The 13,789-nt window shown below is 40.6% G+C and overlaps 1 protein-coding gene across 1 annotated transcript in view; it reads right to left on the reverse strand.

Annotated features, from left to right (window-relative positions):
- Positions 1 to 13,789, reverse strand: part of Cpa6 (carboxypeptidase A6) — a 364,349-nt gene that overhangs the window by 127,418 nt on the left and 223,142 nt on the right. The window contains exons 4-6 of the mRNA XM_021160312.1: positions 11,211 to 11,325; positions 8,094 to 8,195; positions 5,555 to 5,659 (exon numbers count right to left, since the gene is read on the reverse strand). Of these exons, the coding sequence (XP_021015971.1) occupies positions 5,555 to 5,659; positions 8,094 to 8,195; positions 11,211 to 11,325 (322 nt within the window). The remainder of the gene's footprint in view (positions 1 to 5,554; positions 5,660 to 8,093; positions 8,196 to 11,210; positions 11,326 to 13,789) is intronic.

Here is a 13,789-nt window from a genome sequence, read left to right on the forward strand (position 1 = left end):
GTTCTGATGATGGTGAGTGGTCTTGGTTTCCGTTAGTAAGATTCTTGAGTTTGCCTTTCACCATCTGGTAATCTCTGGAGTTAGTTGTTATAGTTGTCTCTGGTTAGAGCCTGTTCCTCAGGTCATTATGTTAGCCTCTATCAGCAGACCTGGGAGACTAGCTCTCTCCTGAGTTTCAATGGTCAGAGTACTCTCTGCAGGTAAGCTCTCCTCTTGCAGGGAAGGTGCCCAGATATCTGGTGTTCAAACCTGCCTCCTGGCAGAAGTTGTGTCCCACTCACCAGAGGTCCTAAGATCCCGTGGAGAGTCCTCTGGGGACATTGGAGGTGTCCATAAACTCTGCGCCCAAGGTACACTGGTGCTGGTGCTGGTGCTGACTGGAAGGGACTTGTGACCCTGGTCAGGCCGGGTTTTCTGCTTCCCTAATTAATGCTGTCTCAGGTCCCAAGTGATTGGATTGGAGCAGCAGTTGTGTTCCACTCACCAGAGTTCTTAAGATCCTGTAGAGAGTCCTGTGGGGACCTTGGGGGTGTCCACAGACTCCATGCTCAAGGTGCGTCGGTTCTGGCTCCTACTGGAAGGGCTCTAGATGGGTTTCATTATGGTTAAATGGCACAGTCTGACAATATCAATCAGTTTACATTTGTTGTCAATTGTGATTTTTGTTTTTGACCTAGGCATTTTTAGTACATACTGAGGCACTTGAAAGAATGTGAGTTCTGCTGTTGTTGGGTGATTTTGTAATGTTGAGCTCTTTTATATTCTTGCTGATTTTCTTTTTAATTGTTCTCTTTTATGTGGGCTATTTAAAATACTAAATTGATGATATTAATTGTAATAACGAGTTTATTTCACAAAATGTTTTTCAGTTGTCAGCATTCCAGGTTTTTTTTTTTGTTTGTTTTTTTTTTTTTGTTTTTTTTTTTTTGTATTGCATTACTAAACTCGTCTAGCAGGTCTGTATGTTAGACAATCCTTTTATTTACATGTTGGTAAGCTTCAGAGACACTAAATGACTTATGCTAGGGTTAAATAACTCAGGTTACATTGTACCTAACATCCCTTGTAATCTTCTGCTTTATCAGAGCAGAGGGTTGATTTAACTTTTCTTGTAGTTCACATTTGAGTTAAGATTCAAAGGTCATCAGGGTGGCTATCAGGTAAATCTCAGTAAGGCATGAGAAACAGTCTCAAACCTGAGCCTCATTGATGCCTTTCTCTTGGGATTCAGACCTTGTATGTAGTCTCTTTCTCTTGGTATGACTTTGACCTTGGGTCTTCCTCTTCTAGTGGACAGAATTTGGCAACATGTTTCTTTTGAGATTTAACTTCAAAGTGATTCATTTCTATTTTGGACCTCCTTTTTCTTCTCCTCTCTTACACTTTCTCTGAGAGAAGCCAGGTCTATTTTCCCAGCTACCTTAGGGAGAGAGACCCATGTGGCTAGGAAATGATACTTAGAGTTGACAACCAATGAGGGATGTAATCCTCAAGAGCTATGAATGAACTTAAAAGCACAGTCCACTCTCTTAATCCAAACATCTTCATGTCTGCATCTCCAAGTGCAGCTCTGTGAGGGTCCTAAGCCAGAGGCATCCAACTGAGCTCAGAAATGGACTTGAACTGCTGAACCACAGAAATGGAGAAATCAATGACTGCTGTTTTATGTTATTGAGTTTTAGGAAAATGTACCCAAGAAAGGGAAAGAGCAATAGCATGAAGCCCGACATTTGGAACCACTGACATATTTTGGTAAAATATGAGAAAAGGAGACTTATTCAGCATCCTGAATGTCTTCCTGGGAAGAAATAATTTACAAGTCAGTGCAGCAGGGACTATGCTTGTATAAGCAAAGAGAGGACTAGATATTGTATCTTGAAGTCTACTGGTGGACAGAGGTTTTACAGATGTTTCTCTAGGGGACATGGAAATTAGATAAATTGAGAACTTGAGATCCAGTCCTGATATTGGGCAAAAGTGGATCTCTGGAGGCCAATGTTTGGATCCTCGTTATATGCCTCACTCTTCAAACACTGAGGATTTATTGTTTATTGGGTTTTTTGTGTTTTGTTTTTTGTTTGTTTGTTTTTTGGACAGGGTTTCCTATAGCCCAGGCTAGCCTTGAACTCCCAGATCACCTATCTCTGCCTTCTGAGTACTGGGATTATAGGCATGCACCTCCATGCCTGTCACTATGGATTTAACAAAAGGACAGAATTAGTGCAAAAGAGATGATGTAGTAATGTATTTAAACCTTTGACAGCCCCATGTCTCCTGCCCCCAAACCAGTATCATTGGGAATGGGAAAAAGGCAGATGGCAAAATTTTGCTTTCCATGAGCATGTCATGTAAATATTGACCTGTTTTAGTCACTGCTACCCTATGACTGTCGTGCTTTTGTGCCTCATTTTTCCTGCAAAGGTGGGTGATTTCTAGAGCTCCTTTTGTCTGCTTCTGACTATTTGAAATGGAGAAAGGTTAAGTGTTGGGTGGATGAGCAGGTGCCAGCAGTAACGAAAGAGAGTGAAGGAAGGGCAGGCTGCAGAGACACAGAGGTGATCTATATGAAGCTAGCTTTGTGCAGGAGGAAGGAGGGAGAAGCATTTTCCTAATCATCTTTGAGGAGCTGGAGCCTCACCTTAATTGATGCTTATTGCTCCTTTTTTTTTTTTCTTTTCTTGTTTGCCTTACTAGTACTATGGACTGAACCCAGGGCCATACACAAGGGAGGCAAGTGCTTATCCTGAGCTATACCAGCCTGACTGATACTTTTTAGTTTTGCTCCAAAATGAACTGTCTTCAGGCAACAGTGGCCACACTGTGTCTTTTTCTGTGGAGATTGAACCCAGGGTTCAGGACATATAGGTTTATACATGTTTGTTCTGCATGAAATCTAATATCATATTTTTTGAGGTAACTGGATGGATCATTGCCTGAACTTTTGAACATCATTAACACTGGATTCTAGATGTTTGCATTCATTAACAACTCTTTTTTTTTTCATGTTCACCATTTATTCTTTTTTTCATTTCCACCTGTACATTTTAATATAGTTTTATTAAATATTTTCTTCATTTACATTTCAAGTGTTATCTCCAAAGACCCCTATACCCTCCCCCCACCCTGCTCCCCAACCCACCCACTCCTACTTCCTAGCTCTGGGATTTCTCTGTATTGGGGCATATGATCTTTGCAAGACCAAGGGCCTTTCCTCCCATTAATGGCCAACTAGGCCATCCTCTGCTACATTTGCAACTAGAGACACAAGTTATGTGGGGTACTGGGTAGTTCATATTGTTGATCCTTCTATAGGGTTGCCGAACCCTTTAGCTCCTTGGTTACTTTCTCTAGTTCCTTCTTTAGGGGCCCTGTGTTCTATCCAATAGATGACTGTGAGCATGCACTTCTGTATTTACCAGGCACTGGCATAGCCTCACAAGAGAGAGCTATATCAGGGTCCTGTCAGGAAAATCTTGCTAACATATGCAATAGTGTCTGTGTTTGGTGGTTGTATATGGGATGGATCCCCAGGTGGGGCAGTCTCTGGATGGTCCATCCTTTCATCTCAGCTCCAAACTTTGTCTCTGTAACTCCTTCCATGAGGGTTTTGTTCGCTATTCTAAGGAGGAACAAAGTATCCACACCTTGGTCTTCCTTCTTCTTGATTTTCTTGTGTTTTGCAAATTGTATCTTGGGTATTCTAGGTTTCTGGGTTAATAATCACTTATCAGTGAGTGCATATCAAGTGAGTTCTTTTGTGATTGGGTTACCTCACTCAGGATGATATCCTGCAGACCATCCATTTGCCTAAGAATTTCATAAATTTATTCTTTTTAATAGCTGAGTAGTACTCCATTGTGTAAATGTACCACATTTTCTATATCCATTCCTTTGTTGAGGGACATCTGGGTTCTTTCCAGATTCTGGCTATTATAGATAAGGCTGCTATGAACATAGTGGAGCATGTGTCCTTCTTACCAGTTGGAACAACTTCTGAATATATGCCCAAGAGAGGTATTGCTGGATCTTCTGGTAGTACTATGTCCAATTTTCTGAGGAACCGCCTAACTGATTTCCAGAGTGGTTGTACCAGCTTGCAATCCCACCAGCAATGGAGGAGTGTTCCTCTTTCTCCACATTGCCTCCAGCATCTGCTGTCACCTGAAGTTTTGATCTTAGCCATTCTGACTGGTGTGAGGTGGAATCTCAGGGTTGTTTTGATTTGCATTTCCCTGATGATTAAGGATGTTGAACATTTTTTTCAGGAGCTTTTCAGCGATTCAGTATTCCTCAGTTGAGAATTCTTTGTTTAGCTCTGTACCCCATTTTTAATAGGGTTATTTGATTTTTCTGGAGTCCAATTCCTTCAATTATTTATATATATTGAATATTAATCCCCTATCAGATTTAGGATTGGTAAAGATCCTTTCCCAATATGTTGGTGGCCTTTTTGTCTTATTGACAGTGTCTTTTGTCTACAGAAGCTTTGCAATTTTATGAGGTCCCATTTGTTGATTTTTAATTTTACAATCCAAGCCATTGCTGTTCTGTTCAGAAAAATTTCCTCTGTGCCCATATCTTCGAGGCTCTCCCCCCTTTCTCTTCTGTAAGTTTCAGAGTCTCTGGTTTTATGTGGAGTTCCTTGATTCACTTAGACTTGATCTTTGTACAAGGAGATAAGAATGGATCAATTTGCTTTCTTCTACATGCTAACCATCAATTGACCCAGCACCATTTGTTGAAGATGCTGTCTTCTTTCCCCTGGATGGTTTTAGCTCCCTTGTCAAAGATCAAGTGACCATTGGTGTGTGGGTTCATTTCTGGGTCTTCAATTCTATTCCATCAATCCACCTGTCTATCACTGTACCAGTATCATGCAGTTTTTATCACAATTGCTCTGTAGTACAGCTTGAGGTCAGGCATGGTGATTCCACTTTACCTTTTAAGTGCCATGTGCTATCTGGCATGCTGAACATGTGGCAGGAGATAGGTAAGCGTCTCTGACCTAGGGACTGGTGCAGAAATACTACTGATGGTAATAGCCACAGAGGGAGGGAAGGGAGCAGATGTTGCTGAGCAGGGAGTGGCAGTATTTAGAGTTAAGATATAATTATAGTTGAAATGTATATATGTATACACACATATATACATATAGAGACACATATATAGACACACACACACACACATATATATATATATATATATATATATATATATATATATATATATATATATATATTTATATGTGAATGAACCGTGTATGTGTATTTCCTTCTATAGTATACAGGACCAGGACCGTATTCTGTGAACAGAAGATGTCTTATACTTAACCATCTCTTTTTTTTCCTTTCTGTCCCTAAATTTGAAAATTGATAGAGGAGAATGTAAGTTGAAGGGCTTCATAAGCATGACAGTGGCCCACAGAATCAAGGTATTATTGTCATTCAATCAGGTATCACTGTGTTAGAATCCCCACTTTATTCCTTGAACAGAATTAAAACACAGGGATCTCCTGACTGGCTGGAGCAGACACTCTGAAAAGGGTTTAACTTACTTCTCTTACAAACCACTGACAAAAGGCAGGACCGATCCATTCTCTTGCGTGAATGCCACAGTCTATCCAGACAGCTCTTTTGTAGGCTCGTGATTTTCTGCCCAGCTGAAAACAAGAGGATTCATAGTCACCAACCCAGGCTTTTATGTTTGGCTCTATTGACAACATAATTTAGTAAAGGTTTGGCACAATTCTTCACTATGGTTTTGTTTAGAAGGTAAAACATTAAAAAGATAAAGAGATTTCCTATCTTCTTTGGAAGTCCAGACTTGCTTATTAAGAAACAATAAATTTATTGCTTCAATACAATCAAAGAACTAAAAGCACAGAAGGAAAAGAGCAATCATTACATTTTATAGTGACTCAGCTTTAGTATCATAATTACTATTAAGTAAAAACCAAGTCCCCCCTTTTTTTCCTTCCCTCTTTACTGAGCCCACCCCATGGAATGTGAATGTTTTAGGGGCTACTTCTTGAGGCATATACTTTCTAGGTAAATTACAGTAAAAAAATCACAAAATAGAAACATAAAACTTTATCTGTGGAGTCAAGGAGCAAATTACTAATACCCCTGACTATGTCAATATCGCTTTAAACCTAATTTCCATTCCAGGCATTAGTAGGCAGCACTTGACAGTATATTTGTAAGGGCTCTTGCTTTCATTCCCTCATTAATTCACTTGACTGAAGTGTCAGGAAGTACCTCTCAGTGTCAGACATTGAGCTCAGCTCTGGAGATTTAGAGATGAACAGACACAAAATGTCCATGATATTGAGAAGGGCGGATGTGAGAACAATCCAACCAGCTTCATGACCTGAATCATGAAGTGATGTCACTATGGGGACATGGCATGTGTTTTCAAATTCTCTTGGGGAGCAAAAGGATGCTTGGATATTTAAGCAAGACTGGAAGTTTGCTTGGGAAGCAAAAGAAAAGCAAAGAAAAGCAAGTAAAGCTGTAAAGAATCTGAGGACATTCCTGTGTACAAGGGGTAAAGCGACACCTCATATCCTATGATATCCTTTCCCTCTCCTACTTCTTTTCTTTTTCTCCATCCCTCCCTCTTTGCCCCATATTTATGTGCTTGCTTTATAAGTTCACACTGACAGCAGTGCACAGGATGGGCTAGAGGATGAACTCACACTGATAGCAGAGTGGAGGATGAGTTCACACTGACAGCACTGCAGGGGATTGCATTCACACTGACAGAATGATAGAGGATGAGTTTACACTGACAGCAGTGTGGAGGATGAGTTCACACTGACAGGAGTGTGGAGGATGGGTTCATACTGGTAGCAGTGTGGAGGATAAGTTCACACTGGCAGCAGTGTGGAGGATGGGCTATAGGATGAGTGGGTCAAGGATTGATAGTGAAGCAGAAGTTCAGCATTGAGGTCAATGTTGAAATAATCTAGGGAGAACAGATTCAGAGGCAAATTCAGGAAATACCAGTGAAGACAGAGAAGAGAGTGAGAGAGCTCTCAATGAACTGTCAAGTTTTGGTGAATTGAAAATGAGGGATTACAACACAGAAGAGAAATGAAGGGAGACATGTTTCTAAGCTGGAAGGATAGTTGTGCCATGACAGGTCTCAGGACCTCTTGTGACTGCCTAGTTGAATGTGTCCTGCATGAATTTAAATCTCTACAAGTTAGATAGAAAGATCTGGAATGATCTTTATGGGGCAGATGAGACCATTTGGATGGAGTTTGTAGAGTGAAAGCAGACTTGAGAGTAGAGTGAGAATGGCCAGAACCTTTGTGGGGGACAAGGGAAGAGAAGCCAGTGAATGAGCCTGAATGAAGTGCCACAGTGGAAAGCACAGACCTAGGCATCAGCACTAAGCCCCAAGAGGAGTTTTACAGGAGCTCTGGAGAAAAAGCCAGGCAAGCAAAGTCTGAAGGGGAGGCCAGGAAAGAGGCATCAAAGCAGGGAAATGCTACTAGAAGCTTAGCTAAGAGGAAGAGGAGAACTGGAGGGCCAGAATGTGTAACTAATGGAGAGAAACAAAGACTACCATCTTCACATTTATCAAGTTTCGATTGGTTCTTCTTCTTTTTTTAATTTTTAATATTTTTTATTACATATTTTCCTCAATTACATTTCCAATGCTATCCCGAAAGTCCCCCATACCATTCCCCCCACTTCCCTACCCACCCATTCCCATTTTTTTTTGGCCCTGGCGTTCCCCTGTACTGGGGCATATAAAGTTTGTGTGTCCAATGGGCCTCTCTTTCCAGTGATGGCCGACTAGGCCATCTTTTGATACATATGCAGCTAGAGTCAAGAGTTCCGGGGTGCTCTTAAGTAGCCCCAATTCATAAGCAATGTGCATTACAACTGAGCAGCTCAGGACTTGAATCTTCTGGAATATTCAAAGGCCACAATTAAACATGGTTCAATAATCCAAGGCAATTTCCCCTTAAGTTAGCAAGATGATATTAGCTATGTGAATCTGTGAAAGATAATTTCATTTCCTCTCACAAGTCAAAGGGAAGGGGATACATTTTTTGTGTGGTAACATTTTATTCTTTTCACCTGTATAATGAAGAGAGGTCTTCCTTCATATGATCTTCCAATAGAGAACACTCGAACGAGGCCCGGTTGAGTTTGGTTCAGATGGTGCAACCAACTCTGAATCTGAAGGAAGAAAAGTAAGACGTGTCAGAGTCCTCCGTAATATAAGACATATAAGTAAGACGTGTCAGAGTCCTCCATGATATAAGACATATAAGTAAGACTGTCAGAGTCCTCCATGATATAAGACATATAAGTAAGACGTGTCAGAGTCCTCCGTGATATAAGAACTCTGAGAATCTGAAGGAAGATAAGTAAGACATGTCAGAGTCCTCCATGATATAAGAACTCTGAGTGCATCAGTCGACAAAAGACAACATTGGTTCCCTCTATCCTAACAACACACAGGGAGTATTCACAGAAAGGCAAACTCCACAGCTGTCTGCTTTTACTTTTCTTTAGGATACTTAAAATGGCATTTTATTTTCTCTACAGACAGCCAGTACTCTAGGTCTTTTTGTCATTACCTCTTTAAAAAGATACCTTTTACTATCATGTCACTAAGATGGGGTGTTTGCACTAAGTAGGGGTGTTTGCAGAAAATTGACTGATGTGCTCTGGCTTCTTTTTGAAAAATCCCAATTTATTTTCATTTCCTCACAGGTATTAAAGAGGAAAACAAAACAAAACAAAACAAAACAAAACACCCCAACAATAATAACTACAACAACTACAACCAAACATACAACCCTGGTTCAAGTGCCTAGAGAGCCACTGAAGGCTCATATATTGTAGTTTGGAACTGAAAGAGGCTACCAGCGTGCAGAGGAAGGCAGGCTCATCTGCGTTTGAGTTTCTTCTGCTGAGCCACTGGAAGGCATGCTCTGGATAATTCCCCTAGAAGAGTGCACACTTGTATCAGTCCATTCGTACACTTATCTGCCTTCAGATGATGGTGTATTTGAGATGGATAAATAAGACGCTAAGATAGGTGACATTTCTGACCTAAAAGCCCTGCAAGCAACCAAGAAATCACATGGAAACGTCCCATGATGTGAGAGAGTATATGCTGAAAGAAAATATAAATGTATCTTAGGGGTTGCTCATATTTTCTTTTATTCTTATATAATCTAGCAAGCAGGAGATATGTATGTGTGCATGTATGTGCATATCTAGCTACATTTATTTTTGGAATTTGACTTTTTTCTAGGGCTTAATTACGCTTTAATGTGCCAATTTATCTGAAACCTCTTATTGCATTTAATTCCAACCTTCTTAAAAAGTACGTTAAGACATGAAAATATGCAAAATGAATTTTGAAACGAGATTTATCCTCAATAGAACAAAATACTCTTAATAATATATGACTCTGAAATTCTCAGTGAATCATCTTTCCCGCAAATGTCTGCTTTTTGAATTCATTGTCAGAGTTTTATCATGATATTGTTATTCTCTTCATGTTAACACATAAATATAATAACATCTAAACCAGAACATAATGCACCTATATCAGTGAGACTTGTCCTAGGAATGTAAACTAATTTTCCTATATTCAATTTAAGAGGCCATAATTAGCATTATGATATAAGGTATTCTAATAAAAAATCTCATCTGTTATCAGAATTAAAAAAATATATATATTCTTATTTACTCTGTGCCTGGAATTTCTTTGTTTCAATACAGAGGAAACATGGAGAAATATATGTATTCATACATTGTGCCAACAGCTTTCCAAGTGGAGGACTCTACTTGCCTGCCTTGGGGATAGAGTAATAAACACAGTAAACACTCAGCCCTCATGAAATGTGCAGTTTGTTAGCACAAAGATTGTCAGCCAACCACAGTTACAGTGTGAGACCTGTGAACAGTGTCACATGTGTGTGCTAGGGTGCGCTGGGACACACTGGGGTTTGGTAAGGAGAGGCTTCTATGAAGCCCTGCAGAACAATGTCTTGCTTGTCTTACCTACCCCCGGAGCTCGTGTCTCTAGCTGCATATGTATCAGAAGATGGCCTAGTCGGCCATCAGTGGAAAGAGAGGCCCATTGGTCTTGCAAACTTTATATGCCTCAGTACAGGGGCACGCCAGGGCCAAGAAGTGGAGTGGGTGGGTAGGGGAGTAGGGGGGGAGGGTATGGGAGAATTTTGGGATAGCATTGGAAATGTAAATGAAGAAAATACCTAATTAAAAAAAAAAGGTTGGGAGTCTGAGATAGGAGGCTTCCTAGAGGCTTGCAGGTATAGAGAAAAAAAAAAGAAAGAAAGAAAGAAAGAAAGAAAGAAAGAAAGAAAGAAAGAAAGAAAGAAAGAAAGAAAAGAAAAGAAAAGTAGTAAGCTGTCAGGTAAAGCTGGAGTGATGTGGCAAGACAAGACTGCAGTGAGCTTCCTTGTGGATTACATGGCAGTGTGTGCACTGATGTGAGATGGCTGTTGGGAGGCCTGAACTTGGCAAGAGTGGGTGATGAGTGTGGAAGTCTCCTGGGCCCCTCAGCCAAAACACTGCCCTCCAACTCCAGCTCATTCTGTTCTGTTCTTTCCATGGCTGTTTGGTCAAGGTCTGTATAGCCCTGATTTTAACACCAGTTACATCACTGTTCATGGATCTCTTATGTCCTTGTGGGGTTTACTTGGGTAAAGTAAGATATGGATAATTTTGCTACTTCTTTTTATAAAATTATATTTTATGTGTATGTGTGCTTTTCCTGCATGTGTGTATGTGCATTCCATGTTATAAACTGTTATCACTCCTTATTCTTTTGGAGAGGTCAGAAGAAGGCATTAGATTTCTTGATACTAGAATTACAGACATTTGTGAACCACCATTAGGTGCTGGAATCCCCAAAATCCTAGCTTTCTGCAAGAGTAGCAAGTGCTCTTTTCAGCTGAGCCATCTTTCTGGCCCATTGTTTTGATAATTCGTTTTCTAGCATTAAAAGGATCAATGAAGAGATGTATGATCAGATATTCTGTATGTTCTTCCCAGAGCCCAAGTCTCTGTTTTCACAATTCTTTCTACTTCTTATACCAAAATGACAAAGATGAAGTTGAAAAAAACAAACAAACAGAACAACAACAATAACAGAAACAAAAGAAAAAAAAACAACCCCCCAAACTATTAAAAGGTCTTTTAATTACATACATCTTCTAAGGAGTGATACACCTCGTAGTTGTATTCAGACAGGGATCTTCTGTTTCTCTGGGTTTGCAAGCTGTTTTCATTTTCCACTGCTTTCTGAAGATCTTCTATGAGGACCCTGAATTTGAATTAGTAGATGTGACAAAAAAGAAAGCCAAGAACATGCAAATATCAGACAATCCCAAAAAATAATTGCATACAGAATGAAGCAGTGTAGCCGTGTCCCAGTGTTCCATGGTGTGAGAGGGGGAAAAAACACTGCTAACCGTGACATTTATAAAAATACCAAATGCTGAGAAAATGTTCTTTTTCAGGAAATGAAAACTGCTAAATAAATGGTGTAATGAATTTAAAGTGTAAATTATACTCAGATGTCCCCAAATAATAGCAGTGCTGTAGCAATCACTACTATGGAGTAGGCATCTATAACCATGCGATGATGCTGTACATATGTACGCTGGCTGGGTGCTTACCAGAAGCCAGCCACTGTGCTATGTGTTTGGCCTTCAGTAACAACCTTTGTGTTAGAGTCTAGTATTTCCGTCTCTTAAATGAGGACCCTGAGTCTCAATGGGGTTAGGAATCTGCAAGTGTCATTCCATTGAGAATGCAAAGACAGAATCTGAGCTTGGGGTGTGAACCCAAATTCTAATCTTGTAACTCCAAGTCCAGTGTGGCATAATGAAAATGGAAGCCCTGGCTGCTCTGGACTCTCTCTCCACATCTTTCCTGAAACTTCGTTCTGCACACATGTCCATCACCGTGCATCCTGGATCCAGGAAAGAGAAAGGGTGGAAGGAGCTTTGGTTCTCAAGAGGAAACTGAAAATGACATAGGTGGACAATGCTATCACATCATCCTGTAGTACCAGGAATTCCAAGCAGAGGAGCTCTGTTCTGAAACTGGCTGCATTTGGACACTGGAGGCTAAGGCCAGCCCAGGACTGTCAGGCCGATGGCTGTGGTGTGGAACCAGCAGTTCCAGACAGAACCATCTATGTTGCTGATATGACATCTGAGATAGATTAGAGGCATGCCTTAACACTGTGAATGGCCATTGCTATCTAGAATGATGTGAAGAGACAGACACATGGTTCACCTGCAGTATTTCAAGACATGAGAGACCTTTGGTGAGACCTTCTGACTATGGTAGGTGGCTTAAAAACTTTATTTTCATGTGTTATCTTCCAAAGAGAACCTGCTGCGTACAGGGTAAATTTTATTAAAGAGTATGGGGTGGCATCTCTAAGCAACATTTAGAATAATCTATATAAGTCACTTCATTAAAGAATTATCTAATGGACTGAATACATATTTTTTGGTGCCTGTAGGAAACAGTTTACGTAGGAGCCAGATACCGACTGGTCTGCTACTTCCCAAGTCCCCACTGCAGACTGCACGGCTAACCAGAAGTGGACTCCTTACTTCTCTTTTGTTTCTGTATTTTGCAGTTGGAAATGTTAGGAGAGATGAAGTGGCAGGAGACTCATTTTCTTGGTAGTTGCCAGTGGTATCTCAAAATTGTGAGTCAAAGCCAAACCTCTTCCTTATCAGCAGGGTTTTCCTTCCCAGAGATAGGAAGTTGTGTGTGGTGATTAGGTACCTGGTCTGAAGGACCACAATATCTCTGAGGCAGACCTTAACAAACGAGAGCTATGCCAGCTTCTAAGCTCCTTGTTCTTGGAGAGAGCATGGATAGTCAGGAAGGAGCAGGGTTTGATTGGAAGGGATGTAATAAACTTTGTAATATTCCGGTGACTGCAGGTAATCTTCAGGCATGCTTGCTGCTCAGTACCTTCCCTGCGGACTTCCTTTACTGTCCTGTGAGTGAAATGTAGCTAGTCCGCCTCATCCAGCACTCCCCAGGACAGACTCTTAAACAGTCTCTAGGTTAGGTTCCTTGTTTCAGTAATGTCCAGCAAGCCGACACAGGTTTTTGTAGTCACTTAGACAGTGTCTCATATAGGCACCAAGAGGCCAATCTTAAATTAGAGAACAGTTGGGATTTGGTCGTCCAGCTCCACATTCTTGTTAGATACTTGAGTGGAAACCAGCATATGGAGAAAGCTGGTTACCAAAACTAACTTTTATAAACATCATATTTTCTTCGTTTTTTAATAGATGATTGTGATTATTTTCTGATTACATTCATTTGTGTGTATGTATGTGAATGATTGCATTCCTTGGTGCGTGTGTGTGTGTGTGCGTGTGTGTGCCTGTGTGTGAATGAGTGTGTGTGTGTGTGTGTGTGTGTGTGAGTGTGTGTGTGAGTATGTGAGTGAGTGTGTGTGTGAGTATGTGAGTGAGCGTGTGTGTGTATGTCTGTGATGTTTGCGTGTGTATGTAAGTGAGTGTGTGAGTTTATGTGTGTGTGTGTGTGTGAGAGTTTATGTGTGTGTGTGAGTGAGTGTGTGTGTGAGTGTGTGAGTATGTGATTGAGTGTGTGAGTTTATGTGTGTGTGTATGTCTGTGATGTGTGTGTATGTGTGTATGTAAGTGAGTGTGTGAGTTTATGTGTGTGTGTATGTCTGTGATGTGTGTGTATGTGTGTATGTAAGTGAGTGTGTGAGTTTATGTGTGTGT

The sequence above is a fragment of the Mus caroli genome, chromosome 1 (assembly GCF_900094665.2).
Source record: "Mus caroli chromosome 1, CAROLI_EIJ_v1.1, whole genome shotgun sequence".
Lineage (NCBI taxonomy): Eukaryota > Metazoa > Chordata > Mammalia > Rodentia > Muridae > Mus > Mus caroli.